The 15157-nt window shown below is 34.8% G+C and overlaps 1 protein-coding gene across 5 annotated transcripts in view; it reads left to right on the top strand.

The window, feature by feature from the left end:
* Positions 1-15157, top strand: part of LOC120628930 (POU domain, class 6, transcription factor 2) — a 271663-nt gene that overhangs the window by 254597 nt on the left and 1909 nt on the right. For 3 of the 5 annotated variants that reach the window (XM_039897611.1, XM_039897612.1, XM_039897613.1), the window contains 3 exons: positions 1512-1692; positions 9649-9702; positions 10586-10669. In XM_039897611.1, the coding sequence (XP_039753545.1) occupies positions 1512-1692; positions 9649-9702; positions 10586-10669 (319 nt within the window). The remainder of the gene's footprint in view (positions 1-1511; positions 1693-9648; positions 9703-10585; positions 10670-15157) is intronic. The other 2 variants (XM_039897614.1, XM_039897615.1) reach the window with 2 other exon arrangements.

The raw sequence follows: 15157 nt of genomic DNA on the forward strand, positions 1-15157 counted from the left end.
AAATTCGAATTAGTTTATTTTATAAGGCCGACTAAGTGTCTGAACGCGATTCCATTTTGATGATTTGATACCACTTGTTATGTGTGAAGATCTATTGCTTAAACTTTCGTCTTTGGTGGTCAAGCCAAAGCTAGTCAAGTCGAGCCTAGTCATGAGCTAGATTCAAGTTCTCTCTTTTAATAAAATAGGATTCTTGGCAAGTAAGCTACACATTTAACTGTTTTATTACTTAGCATTTGAAGTCAAGCTACTCGCAATTGCTAGTCTATACTTAGATATATTAATTATCAACCAACAAACCAAAAAAAAATCGGACCAACGATTTATTAAGTCTGTATACTACAGGCTAGTAAACCGAGCCAATATATTTTTCCATACCGTTATCACCGTTACTCTAGACAGGTCTTTCGTTCTTTTTTGGTTTCCGTTCTTCGTTCATGTCGTTTGCAATTAGTATAAGTTTAAGCCACATAACTGGGTGGCTTTACTACGCTCTCCGGATGTACCGATTGTTGCCGAATACGTATGTGAGCACCCTTACGTGTAAGAGAACAATTTGAAAAGTAATGCCAATTAAGTATTTCGGCTGTAACTTTCTTCGGAATTGGCGTGTTTAGACACGTTCTTAATTACGGAACGAGCTTCGATAATGTCCGCTTTTACTTTACACCTAGTCTGTGGTTTCTTACGTCTGCTCTAAAGTTAAGTTGCTTTTGACAGTTTTAGACTTCAAATCCTAAAGCTATAAAGCCCCGTTGATGGGTACAGATAAGTCCTCCCTCTTTACAATAGAAAAAACTGAGAGCAAAAACTCAATATGTTTCCCCTAATTTGTATATGCAGATTTTACGGTGAATCTTATTATGGTATTTTAGTGATTACAATCCGGTAAAGTAAATCCTGTACAGACTATTAAATTGATGCACAAAAGTGGAGTAAAAGTTAGCCCTTGACTGCAATCTCACCTGTTGATAAGTGATAATGCGGTCTAAGATGGTAGCGGGATAGGGAGTATAATAATAATAATATATAATTTAAAAAGAAACATTTTTCACACGATTATTCATAGCTCAATACTATGTTTGGTTGAATCACTGATACCTAAACTGAGTAAAACTCGTACTAGAGATACTCGTATCAGTGCTCACCCCTGTTTATTTTTTTTTGACACAAGAACATACGACTACGACAAGTAAATTTTCTTTTCGATAAACGAAAGGTATTGTAGTCATACCACTAATAGGTTTCTATGCGACATCGCACCAGAACACTAAAGCGCTTAGTGGCACGTCTTTGTCGGTAGGGTGGTAACTAGCCACGACCAAAGCCTACCACCAGACCAGACCAGAGAAAATTCGGAAATTATAAATTCCCATATGCCCCTGCCGAGAATCGAACCCGGAACCTCCTACTTAAATTCACAGTGCTCACCGCTGTGACGTCAGGTAGGCTGATGACGATGGTCAAAAATTGAAATATTGGCCCTAATGTTTGTTGATTTCTTTTCCTAGATCAACCAACTATCAGCCAATCGTCTGGCAACGTGGTGGACGGCATCAACCTAGAAGACATCAAGGAGTTCGCGAAGGCCTTCAAACTACGGCGGCTTGGCCTAGGCCTCACGCAGACTCAGGTCGGACAGGCCCTCTCCGTTACCGAGGGGCCCGCGTACAGCCAATCAGCGATTTGCAGGTAAGAGCTCAGAAAACACACTATTATCTCACAATCATTATATTTTATTTGTACACATCATTTTCTTTATGATTGTTTAGTGTTGCTAATTCGGTTTTATACAAATCTCTAAAAAAATTTAAGCGACGTGAATATACTTCTTCATCCCCTCATATATATGGAGCCTTTAACAATATATCAGAAAATTTTCTTAGGTGACATTTATCAAAATCAGCGTATAGCGCTATAGTATAGCATATAAATAGTTACACAAAGTCTATCTAAATTTTTAAAAACTAAGCATGACGCTAAACCTTTTTTTTTTTTTGTTGTTTTTTTTTTTTTATACAGAGAAAATGCCTGACGCATACCACTCCGTTGGGGGAAACCTCCCCATCATCAGCCGTAAGCACAAATTTATTGGCTGCTTATATAAAAATAATACATTCATCTTGATTACATAGATATACTATATACAGACAGCAAAGTGAGTTTCCCGTCGTAAATTTAAAAAAAAAATTACAATTTCAGTAGTAGATTCCAAGTGGAGCATTGTTGAATGGATGACACAAACACCTATTGATTTTAAAGATTTGTTTACAGCCGTATTAGAACAATTATAATATAATTTACAAATTAGTAAAATTATGAAATGGAGTTCTCTGTTACATTTTTAATTTATTTACGTCGCACGCTTGGTTCAATAAAAATACATTTTATTTACTTACATTATGACAAGAAATGTCGATTTTAAAAATATGAATGTTTGTATAGATTTTTGAGATAAAGAATGTTAGGAAGTATGGATCTTTCTGACTCAATAATGCATAAACAGTTTTGAATGGAAAGTGAATAATGAACGCTAATTTTATTTAAACTATGCTAAGCCACAGAATTAAGAATATACAGAATCCGTGTACAAGACTAATATTGAAGCATCACAAACCCCTCCACTTTGGATTGCTTTCTCGAACATATCAGTTGACAGTAATTATTTTAACTCTAAGCCGCATTGTGGGAGGAGACCCGTGCTCCGTAGTGGGCCGGTAATGGGTAGATATGATGATAATTAATGTTCTAAGCGTTCACCATTAAATGGAAAAATGGGAAAACAAAATTGTGTGGGTTCCGATTCGAAAATTGCGACCTGCGAATGTTGCTAGGTCACATTTTCTTGTGTAGGTCAGAATGTTGCTGTACTGTAAAGTCGTGCGCGGAGCGTTTTCACTGTTTTTGGACCCAATGCCTGAACACTTGGATAACATAACGGCTGAATGGGGATTCCGTATGTTCTTAATTCAATGTGCAATGATATCCCTTTATAAAATCACAATCTAAACTCCTAAGTGTTAATGTTATAGAGAGTGGAGTATCTTGAGAAAGAAGACTCACTGGTACTGGCACTGGTATTTATAAATAAAAAAACGTGTGTGTGTGTGTTAGAAGATGTTATGTGTTAGAAGTTATTCTTCTTTGGCGTAACAAGATAAAAATGTTTTTAAAAATTTTATCTATCGCCTTTTTCTACGTTTTATTGTAAAACGACACTAACAATAGAAAAAAGGTATTGTTTGAATTATTGGAAGTCAACTGTCAAACCTTTTTTAAGAAAAACTAAAATGTTGACTACAGCTTACTTCATAGTGTCGGTTTCTTGTGACGGTGTGCGCGCGCATCGTAAAAAATTACTCTCACCATTTTTCCCTAACGCGCCAAAAGAAGTATAACTTCAAAAACAACCACTTGCTGCCAATGACTTTTAATCTCGTTTGTATCAATTATATAAGCCATCCATAGTTTTGGAATACGTATAAATATAAATCTTACTTATCCTACTTAATATTATAAATGTGAAAGTGTGGATGTTTGTTACTCAATCACGCAAATACGGACACGGACGGACACGCAAATCTAAATAGATGAAATATGGCGTGCATGTTTTTTGATATGGAAAAAAACAAAGGATACCTTTTATCCCGATTCCTTAAGTCGTTCGCGAGGGCAAATTTAAAATTGTTTAAGAGCTAAGCCGCGGATAGACAGCTTTGATATTTGGTATGCATGTCCTATGCTATGGAAAAGGACATGAACTTTCTATACTTCCCGTGGTAGGAACTATTAGTATAGAAAGTTCATAAAGGTTCATAAGTTTGAAGTCCACGCAGACGAAGTCGCGGGCAGAAGCTAGTGCTAGTGTAGTTCACCATGCTATGTTGCCTTAACGTGCTTAAAGAACATGCTACATACAAAAAAAATTATGCAGAATCAATTCAAAGTCACGGTATCAAAAATACCCCTAAGCGACAGCGGTTTCTACGTGACATGACCCCGCGTTCCGAAACGCTAAATCGCTTAGTGCGACGTCTTTGACGCTAGGGGTAGCCGCAGCTGAAGCCTCCCACCAAACATAAAACAGACTATCCTAAACATAATTATTATTTGTCGAAATAACGTGTCCACAACTCCCCATTGGGGAGACGGAAACGATATATTTTTTTATAGCTCCTCCGTCACGCGGATATCACAATAACTTTTTAATATTGTTAATTGAAGTGATTTGTAAAACAGCGTGACTCCTTTCATTGCTTACAATCCGTTTAATTAATTACCATTTTTTGACGGGCTTCCGTTCTGCCCCGTGGTCGCGAAGTAGCACGCCTATACATTTTTTCTATGAGCATTGTACCTAATAATTATACATTTTTCTTACTCTTCTTCCGTTTACGATTAGAAAGTAAGAAGAGATATAGTGAATCCTTTAATATATGGCGACTATTGTATATGTTTTAATATGCTCTCGACGATCGCAACTTCATACTAAAGTTATTCACATTCAAATTTCATTTATTTAAAGTAGTCTTAGTTTATAAGCACTTTTGAAATGTCAAGTCAGTCTGTTTGTAGTGACTCTACCACCGGTTTGGAAGGCAGATTCCACTGAAAAGAGCCGGCAAGAAACTCAGCAGATTGCACTTTTCCAACATCATTTTATAGTTTAACAATCTTCGTAATTTTCTGTTTTGCGAGAGATACAAGCAGCCTTGTCGTTAAGGAATTCATCAATCGTGTAATTACTACGATTTGTTAAATAAGTTTTAATATGCTGTTTTAACTGATTGATTTAATTCTTATTGTTAAGACAGATAACTAAACTATAGATCGTTCAAGAACCTATAAACTCTGCTGAACATCACATTATCACAGTATTATCTCTACAAAATATATAAAACTATAATTATTGATGTGTTCCTTAAGAACATTTGAATTTTAGGGAAAAATTATTTGTTATTAAGCTACAGCCTCAAGTAGATTTGTTATTTTTACGTTATGAAGAATCATTAAATTTTAATATAATTTTGTCGTCTCCTCTTTTAAATTGTTTAAAGTTAAAATATAATAAATATGAATTACCTACCTACTCCCAGCCTCAGTCAGTCCGTCAGTCCCTGATTTGGCACCTGCTCAACTAATTTGTCTAGAAAACATAACATTAAAACATTTCTTTAAAACTTTTGTGAGCCTTTGGGGCCATTGGTCTGAGATAATCTTCGAGGAACCACCTCGAAACCTATTTTGACGGGAGTTTCATAGGCAGATGAAGACTTTTTAACGCAGATATATTTTTTTTTTCTAAATGATTCGAAGTATAATGTTACAATTAAAATTATAGCTAAACTAATGACTGTTAAGGTCATGCCCGCATCGAATGGTATCACATTGGCTAAATTGCCGCGATGAACAGCCAGACTGATGCTTTGCGCAAAAATGCGCCAGCCCCTATGTCACCAGATGAGGTAATAAACCGCGTTGAATGATCCTGCAAGATTTTTTTTTTTACTCCATGGCATATGAAACTCTCTATTAGAGTAGCGTACTTACGACTCTTGCCGTTTCAGCTATCTCAGTTGTTTATATTATGTGCTTTCAAAATTAAATCAATTTATATTAATTAACCTCTGTATTTTACTTTAATTTCGAACAGTGTGTAATTGTAGAGACTGTTTGAAATTAAAGTAAAATTGCCTGAATTGTACGCCAAATTAGCAGCGCCTTCGTATCGGTCACCAAAACAACGCGAAACAAAATCGTTTCGCTACGCGGGCTTCATCGATTCCACTAATAACGTTTAATTGAAAGTAAATCAAATGATCGAAAACCTTTTTCACGATTGGGCCGATCGGGGAGCGGGCGTGTTAGACAACTCGAAGGAAATTCAACTCGACCCCGACGACCTCGTTCGTATAATAAAATCATTAATCGTTACTTCTGTTCCAGTTAATTAATTATCTTGCCGTAATTACTTTTTTCGTGTAATTAAAAGAGTAGAATTCCCCTGTCTTTGTCCCCGTCGTGATTTCGTTTTCCATTAATTTTTCTTTTCTGCCCCCAATTTGCTATTGTGACGTTGCTACCCCTTTGATTATGCTGGACTCAATTAATTTGCATTATAATTAAAATTTATTATTCCTGAATACACCTTATGCATCACTTAGAGACCGTAACGCTGTTGGCAGCTGGAACAAAAGAATTCATTATATTTGTTAACTGCCTAGGTTATTATAAGTAAGTGCTATCGAAATAATTAAAGCCTCTCTACACATCAACTGTATTTAAAAGTTGATTGTTTTGATCAACCCGAATGTTCCTAGTATCTCTTTATTATTTAATATTTACCTTTATTATATTAACTCATTACCGGCCCACTACAGGGCACGGGTCTCCCACAATGAGAAGGGGTTAAGGCCGTGGTCCACCGTGCTGGCCCAGTGCGGATTGGTGGACTCCACACACCTTTGAGAACATTATGGATAACTCTACGTACGCAGGTTTCCTCACGATGTTTTGCTACACCGTTGGAGCATGTGATATTTTAATTGCATTAAACGCATATAACTTAGAAAAGTTAGAAGTGCGTGCTGGGATTCGAACTCGGCCACCCGGAAGTGTAGCCGAAGTCCTGCTCACCGGGCTATCACCGCTTTTATTATATTTATCTATAGATTCTAGAAATTTACAGTGATTCCAACGTAACAGTTTTACAAAGAACTCTATCTTTTTAATGCGTCAGATAAACAGTGATCCTTGGTTTTTTAATAATAACGAAATCCAAATAACCAGAGTTCCACGATGAAGAGTCGCAACTAACAGCAAAAACAAGCAACATAAAAAAAGTTAAGACTCCTTATAAATCAATCAACTGGTTCGCAAAAGGAATACTTAAGAATCATCTCAGTGACCTTGCTTCCAAACAACAAACTTTGACGACAAATAAGACGGTCGAACGTCCTGAGTTCGATTCCCGGCAGAGGTATTTGGGAATTTTTAATTTCTGAATTTTCCCTGGTCTGGTCTGGTAGGCTTTGACCGTGGCTAGGTTACCACCCTACCGACAAAGACGTACTGCTAAGCGATTTAGTGTTCCGGTGAGATGTCGTGTAGAAACCGATTAGGGGTACTACTATACCTACTCCCTAACAGATAAGCCCGCTACCTTCTTAGACTGCATCATCACTTACCACCAGGTGAGTTTGCAGTCAAGGGGTAAGCCCTTGACTGCAAACGTGTAGTGTGTGTGTGTGTAGTGGAATAAAAAAAAACCAATGAAAATCAAAACATCAAATCAAATCATCCTGCGTGTAGCAAGTTGTGATCAAAGAAAATGGCATTGTTACAACAATACCTAACAATTTTATATTAATTTATTTTTATTTTATTTTTCTTTAATTGGAATTCCAACAGTTGTAATGACTAAACAGTTCAAAAATTGGTTGACTTAAAACTAATTACAGGTTTCCACAGATAAGTTCTATATAAAACAAGGGTACCTGGTAGAACCCAGCCAAAATCCAGAAAACTATACCTAAAAATAACCTAACATGCAAGAGTTTATCTAAAAAAAAATTGATATTACTATTCATATTACCCTAAAATTTCGGGGTAGTTATTTACACAAATAAGAAGTCGAGAAACACGGATTCCAAAATAATTAAATCTGTTATTAGTTTTATTTAAAGGTATGTCCAGAATCTGTTTATGCCTAGGTAATCGTGAGCGTACAATAAAGTCTAACTTAGTAAGTAATTCCGGTTTATCTTTTGACCCTCTAACAATGTTAAGTAAGATACAAACGTCGGCAATTTTTCTACGTATATGAAGGGGTACAATTTAAGTGGGGGGTAAGTCCGAACATGACATTTCCTAAGAAGTTTTAGGAAGGGGAAATGTGTGATAAATTTCTTTTGAATGCTTTCTATTTTATTGATATAAACGTGATACGCAGGATTCCATATTTGGCAAGCAAGTGACTCCGGACCAATGAACAGTAGAGTATTTTGAAGGTTTTATAATTTTTTTTTGAATGGTTTATCAACACAATTTTCAGATTCCAATTGCAGAATAAAGCCCAGCGCATTATTTTTAAAAATTTTTTTTACTTGTCTACTCGTGTAAAAAATAAGGATTGTATTACTGAAACAAAACTTGAACAAGATTAAAATAATACAGCGATGTTTCTAAGCCCCTAATAATTTAAGCAATCGGATATCACTTACATAACGGTGTACGAAATCATTGTGAGGAAACCTGCATAACTGAGAGATCCGGCAGTTTGCAGCGACCCTGCTTTCTGAGTCTAAGGCCGTGGGTTACATTCCCACTACTGGAAAATGTTTGAAAATGGTTACATTACCACACTTGGCCAGCAGCCTAATCCGTTCTCTTTCTAAAGGGAGACTCGTGCCCTGTAGTCGGCTGGTAATGATTATCCTCCAGGATCTTATAATTTAACTATACTAGAAAAACTAAACAGTCAAACGTAGACAACAAAATATACTTTTTCCTCAACCACAAGCTCACCTGAAAATAAAGGTTTCAATTGAATTAACAAAAGCTCCTTCCATGAGCACAGTTTCGTTTAGATCAATGTTCCACTTAAAACCGTTATGGTAAATATATTTTCATATGTATAAGGTCAATGTCCATAACTATAATTGAAATTTACTTACTATCGACAAACATTGAATTAAGCATGACCCAAGTTATTACAATTTTATATCAAGCTGTCTGCGACATCTTATGACAAAGGTTTTGTTTACTGTAATTCCGAATTAATTTTCTTGTACTTTTTGTTATGCTTTACCTGCGTACTACTATTTCTCATTCATTCAAATGTTGAGTTTTTTAAATTGCCACTGTAATAGTTTATTGCCAGTGGAATAAGATATTTATTGAGTACTTATGCCCTTTAATTATAAAAGTAGACTTTCACTTTGAGCTTGAGAAAGACGTCGTCATTAAATTTATTTCAGCAAGAAAAAATAGTTTCTACATGGGGCAAAAAACTGGAATTTAATCTTCTATACTTATAATAAAACTGCAACTGGAAGATGTCTGTACATTTAATACATTATGAAAATTTTAACCGGGGGATGCTTCATAATCGATACTGAGTCCTAAACTGATTTATTTTTAATTTTTGTCTGTCTGTCTGTCTGTACGGGCATCACGTGAAAATTACTGAAGGGATTTAAATAAAATTTGGCATAGTGGTAGCTGGTATTCCGGGTCAACATATAGGATATGTATATACGTAGTAGTTGCGCGGGTCAGCTAGTATTGTAATAAAATTTTAAAAAATCATAGATGCCACTAATATTTTTAATTTTTACGAGTTAATCAGTGGATAAAGCAAACTTCTCATCAATATTCAATACCTTGTACAATGCTTGACACTACAAGAAAGCTATATCTTAAACCAAAGTAATGTTTTTAATTTCATTGTCTCTTTCTGAGCTGTCTTCATGAGTATAATAATAAATGTCACTTAAAATAAGGAAAACTATCATTTCTCCGAGTTGGAAGAAGAAAAACCAAGCGTGCGGCACTTTTGTGTACTTTATACTACCTTTGTGCTCCTTTAACATATAAGGGGTGATCTTATTATATAAACTCTAACATATAATTTGTTACCGTCCCCAGTGCCCTGGCTTCGCAGATGCTAGCAGCTCAGCTGTCTTCACAACAACAAAACATGTATGTGTTTTGTTTTTTTTACCCCTTTACACCAGTTACATCGAAGCTAATATCATTTACATCTGTACAATCGATTGCATTACACTTAACTTCTCAGATATAAACATTACTAACCAGTACTCTAAATGACAGATCTTTTACTGATGTTAGCTTCCGATGTATTGCCATGTTACATGCATTAAGCACACGCTTCAACTCACTCAGCGGCCCAGGCCGTACGTAAATTGTCTTTAAATCAAAATGTTTCAACGCTATTTAATGCTATCTTATCTACATCGGCGATCCGTGCATACCACGTGAATGTAAGCCGCATACATTTATTTGTAATTACCGGTTTTGGCGTTCGTTCTTTTTCTTTTCACACGTATACAATATTCACATACGCGTAATTATTAGAAGGCATTATTTATCAGACGAATCACATTTTGATGTTAAGACAAAACTTGCTACACTAATGTACCGGCTACCGAGCGTTCGACATTATGAGTAATTGTTGTGAGAATTTTATCACATTTGTTCTATGTTACGTCTCGACTGATTTCGAACTGTCCATCTTATCTAGCATGATATATTATTTAATTATTATTAATTTTGTTAATATTCATTTTGCGCAATTCAAAGCCAGGGCATTGGCATACGTTACCTTCCGTTTCTAATTGAATTCATTTTATTGTTGCCACGTACGGTATTAATCAAACTGATTACTTCGGCGGCCTAAATTGCCTATTGTTTTTTTTGTACGTCTAAAACGTTAACGCAATGTCAATGTCCTGTACTTTTGCCTGCTGCGGTTTGGGATAAATTAAACGCGTAACGGCTTCAACGCGCTAGATTTTTTGGATCGCAAGTAAATTTCTAACATTAAAATTTATGTTCGATACAGATTTGAGAAATTGGATATAACTCCAAAAAGTGCGCAGAAAATCAAACCGGTGCTTGAACGTTGGATGAAGGAAGCTGAAGAGAGGTAAATATTACTGTTTGAGTGAATTTGTGCGTCTTGTGAAACCGTGTTCCGTGTACCACATTTGGCCTATAACGCTTAGCAACGTTAAAGATATTTCTCAAATCTGGACTAACTGAAGCTTTGTTTAGGTTGTATGTGCATCCATTTTATTATATGCTTTGTTTAATTTATTAGTTATGTAGAGCATTAATTTATTATTCCACAGAAACTTAACAAAAAACAAAACTCACAACATTTACCTATGACTTACGCTAGATGCTTATAATATTATTATAATTAAAATAATATTATAATAATTAAACTGGTGACGTCATTCATGCAGATATAATTAGCATTTAACAACACATTAACCATTAACCTACTATGTAAGTATTACCACCTATTGTATAGAAATCTAATTATAAGCACTTAATATTTTCAATAATTCATGTTCATGTACACAAGGAATTCTGAATGCATAATTAATTCATTATTAATTAAAATCATGTTATTAAAAATACAGTAACATAGTTGCTTATTATTTGTAGAACTCATTTAGTTTTAAGTTAACTAGTTCTATTATAAAACAAAACTAAAAGTTAATGTTAAATGAATTACGATCACGCGATATCATTTCGTCCAGGGCCCGTGATTAAATCAACTGAGATGTCATACAAATCGCGAAGATCACTCAAAATCTTGCAAGGACTACTAGGATCCATCGATTTTACCGTCTGCGTCGTTAAAATGCATTATCTAGAGGTAACGGGGCAAGTTTAACATTGCAAATAGTGCGTTGAATCCACAATCAGCCCTCTCTCTTGGTGGTAATTTTTAACGAGCGTATCTGTTAACAGCAGTCCTTGAATTAATAAAGATATAGACTCATCCATTTCGTCTTCATTAGTGGTAATCGAGCTGTAAAGTTTTTAATTGTCTGATGGCCATTTGCGACTTCCCCTTTTCCGAAAACGTCTGTGACCAAACCACAACTTATTGCGACTATTTCTGCTTCACACATTTATTTACTTTAATAGCTTTGACTACTTTGACTGGTAGCAACTGACAGAAAGAACCTTGTAAAATTTTAAATGGTTTAATAGTGATCTTCCTTAATAACTCTTCTTCTATTTCAAAAAATGTCGTGACGAAATCACTACTTATTGGACAACATATTTTTTAACTTTTTAGAAGGCAATAATAATATCAGACGTATCTTTGTACTTATCTCAACTTTCTCCCTCGTACAATTTTTGGATAGTAGTTATTTCACAGAAGTTTGTCAGTAAGCATCAGATTTTGACAGTCTTTAAACCATTCGCATTTTCTAGGTTTTACGGATTATGTCAAAACACAGTATCTTAATATTCATCGTTAACTTGCTAGGAAGAACTTCTTCTAGTGTAGGTCATTAATGCCCAGTTTCACGAACATCCCCGATACAGTGAAATAGTTATATGATAGCTGGGTTAAAAGATCCCCAAACCCAATCAATAACTAAATTTTTTTTTCTTACGCAACAGGCCTTTATAAATGGGACTCGTCCGTATGTGGCAGTTTTTTTACGACGAGAGTACGTACTTCACGCACAGTTGTAGATACCCACCGGTTATATCGGAAATTTTATATATTCATTTCAGTTTAATCTAAATGTAAATATAAATAACAACAAGTTTTGTTGTAAGCAAAACCTAAAGTGTGTGTTGGAGCTTGGAAGTTTAAATGAATTCAAAAAACGAATTAATAATTAACACAATGGAAAACAGTAAAAGCAATGAAATTAATAAAGTGGTCAAGAATAACAAGCTAGCTAGAAAAGAGATAAAATATAAAATTATAGTGCATTTAGGAAATCTAAATAAAATGAGGTGAATATTAAATTAAACAAAAAGTAAAAAAAATAATTCAAATTAAAACAAAACAATTACAAAAAAGTCATGCAATATATAGCTTCAAAAATTGAGTAGAACAGTGGTTTTGACTTTTAGAAATATTTATCTTTTTGTTAAAAAAGATAAATATAAAATATTTATCTTGTATTGTATATAATACATGTATTCATGTATTATTTGGACGATTTTTTTTTTTTTTTTTTACTGATAAAGGGGTTTTAAGGGGCCATTATAACAGGACTAACTGGCCCCTAAACATGCCAGCCTGCTTTTAATATAGGATTTCTCAAATATAAGGTCGTTGGTGAAATTGGGCATATCTCCCTATTAATTTAAATGAATGGAATTAGTATTTTTATTTATATTTAATTATTAACTTTGAAAAGTAATTTCATATATCATTGTTATTATCATCATGAAAGCTCAAGAAACTAGTGACTAGCAATTTTCCACGTAAGCAAATACTAAATATAATATTCACTTTAGCATAAATCTGTGATTTTGTATTCAAGGAAGATCGTTCCTTGATAGAATGTACAGAGTGTACAAGATTTTTCCGTTCGCAATCGAGGTGTCGTTTTCGTATATCAATTTCTGCTGCAGGAAAATTAGAACTCTAACTCGATGCTCATAAAATCCATTTTACTCAGATGTTCAAATATTTCCATACTCGAAAGCGACTCCTCCAATGCGAGCCAGCGAATCTTCTACCATGGCTACATACTTATATTTCGTGAGCAGACAGATGCTAAGCGTATTCTAAATACTAAAGATTCATTTATGTAGGGGGATTCAAATGACATTGGCATTATGAAACCAGAGCAAGGCTCATTATTTACATTTGACGTTCATCAGCTCATTTTGTTTTTCAATATGAACTTGAAATGAGACGTCTGCTCCACCTCAACATCTGTATGATAAAATAACTTTGTATAAATTGTTTTCAAAGGAGTATTTCATTTAATATTTCATGAAAAACTTGATTTAATAAAGTTTGGCAAAGTATAATGCGATTTCTAGAAGTTTCGATGATAATTCACAATGTATGTACCCTGTGCATACCCTCTATGCAGATGATATGAAATGAGTTATATTAAACCAGTACGAATAATAACTCTTAAGGGTAGGCTTTTTATAACTCTTACAATGCCTATCCTTAAGTTAAGTTGTTCCTTAAGTTGTTATATAACTCGTACTGGAGATTTTTGTCATTTTATATAATCTGCATACCCTGTGCTTACTCTCTATGCACGCCTCTGCATGTACCTACCTAATTTAGTCAAGAGCTTTTGAAAAATAGCACCGCAATATCGCATCGTATTTAAGTAACAAAACTTACGATAAAATTAAAACACGAACATTTTGTAATTGTTTTCTGAAATAGAGCACAATGTTTATTTGAGCGTTCCAATAGGACATACATAAAACTTTTACTGTCTCCTTCTAACTTCTTGTAACGTATTAAACGTGTAAAGTCTTACCTCATAGTCAATAATTAAATATTTTAAAGATATTACGCGAATTTAAACTTATTACTCGTTGTGTTATAAGTTACAATATAATTCCGAAAATGTATTTTATTTTGTGTCTGCTACGCCAGAAGAATCGTTACGTTGTTCTTTACTTAATAAAGGCAAGTCCAAACTGCGGCGTCAAACTTGCGTCCATAGGCGCGTTCAAGTTTGCGTTCAGAGCGCAACCAATCACCAGATTTGTTATTGGTGGTTCGGTGAAGCTTGCTCTTCGTGAACTTCGTTACGGAAGTCGGTAAACTCTTCAGCAAGCTTCTGACTACGCGCTTTACACACAATAGGGGTCTACAGACAAGTTGTTATCATTTAAACGGATTTTCGTTCCGTCAGATTTTTGTTTCGACAGTAAAAATACAATAACAAGGACCGTTAGATTAAGATAAACCTCGATTTTAAAATCTAAAATTACAAACGATCTGTTTACAAAATTTTGACTATAAATAAAACCGGTCAGTGATGAAGTATTTGAGGTTTAGCCATAAGTTACATTTACATTCAGTGCTCCCTCGCTTTTAAAATGTTACATGAAAGAAACAAATGTACAAATGCTCTTATTTTGCTAACAAGGTACTTCCAAACAAAAATTTACGTCCAATCACAAGGCGAACACGTTTAAAGCTCATTGTGATTGGTCGCAAGCGGGACGCAGACACGATCCGTATGCATTGTTTTGGCCTTACCTTAAGAAAATCGTTTACATAGTTTAGCCATTAATTCTGTTCTACGTAACTCTAGTAGAGTAGTAGTAAGTAGAGCTTTTTGTGAAGCACTACCACCGTGCTTATTTCTGCCGCCTTAAAACATTGGTGTGTTCTGGTCTGTAGAGCATGGCTTAACACCCACGTAGATTGATACAGAGCGGCACTTCGCAGGACATGTTCCTAGCATGCCCTGCGAAGTTTTGCTATTGCTATTAATAGGCGACATTAACTTGGTCCGACAATTATTTACTGAAAAAAAAGAAAAACTCCGAGACCACAAATTTAATTGACATGTTAAAAATAAAGCTATCCTTTTTAAGTTATACAGTGCGCTGTGCGACAAGAAGAGCGCTTATTTTCAACTTGTCCATTAAGTTTAGTTTA

This window comes from Pararge aegeria, chromosome 13 (genome assembly GCF_905163445.1).
Source record: "Pararge aegeria chromosome 13, ilParAegt1.1, whole genome shotgun sequence".
NCBI classification, from domain to species: domain Eukaryota; kingdom Metazoa; phylum Arthropoda; class Insecta; order Lepidoptera; family Nymphalidae; genus Pararge; species Pararge aegeria.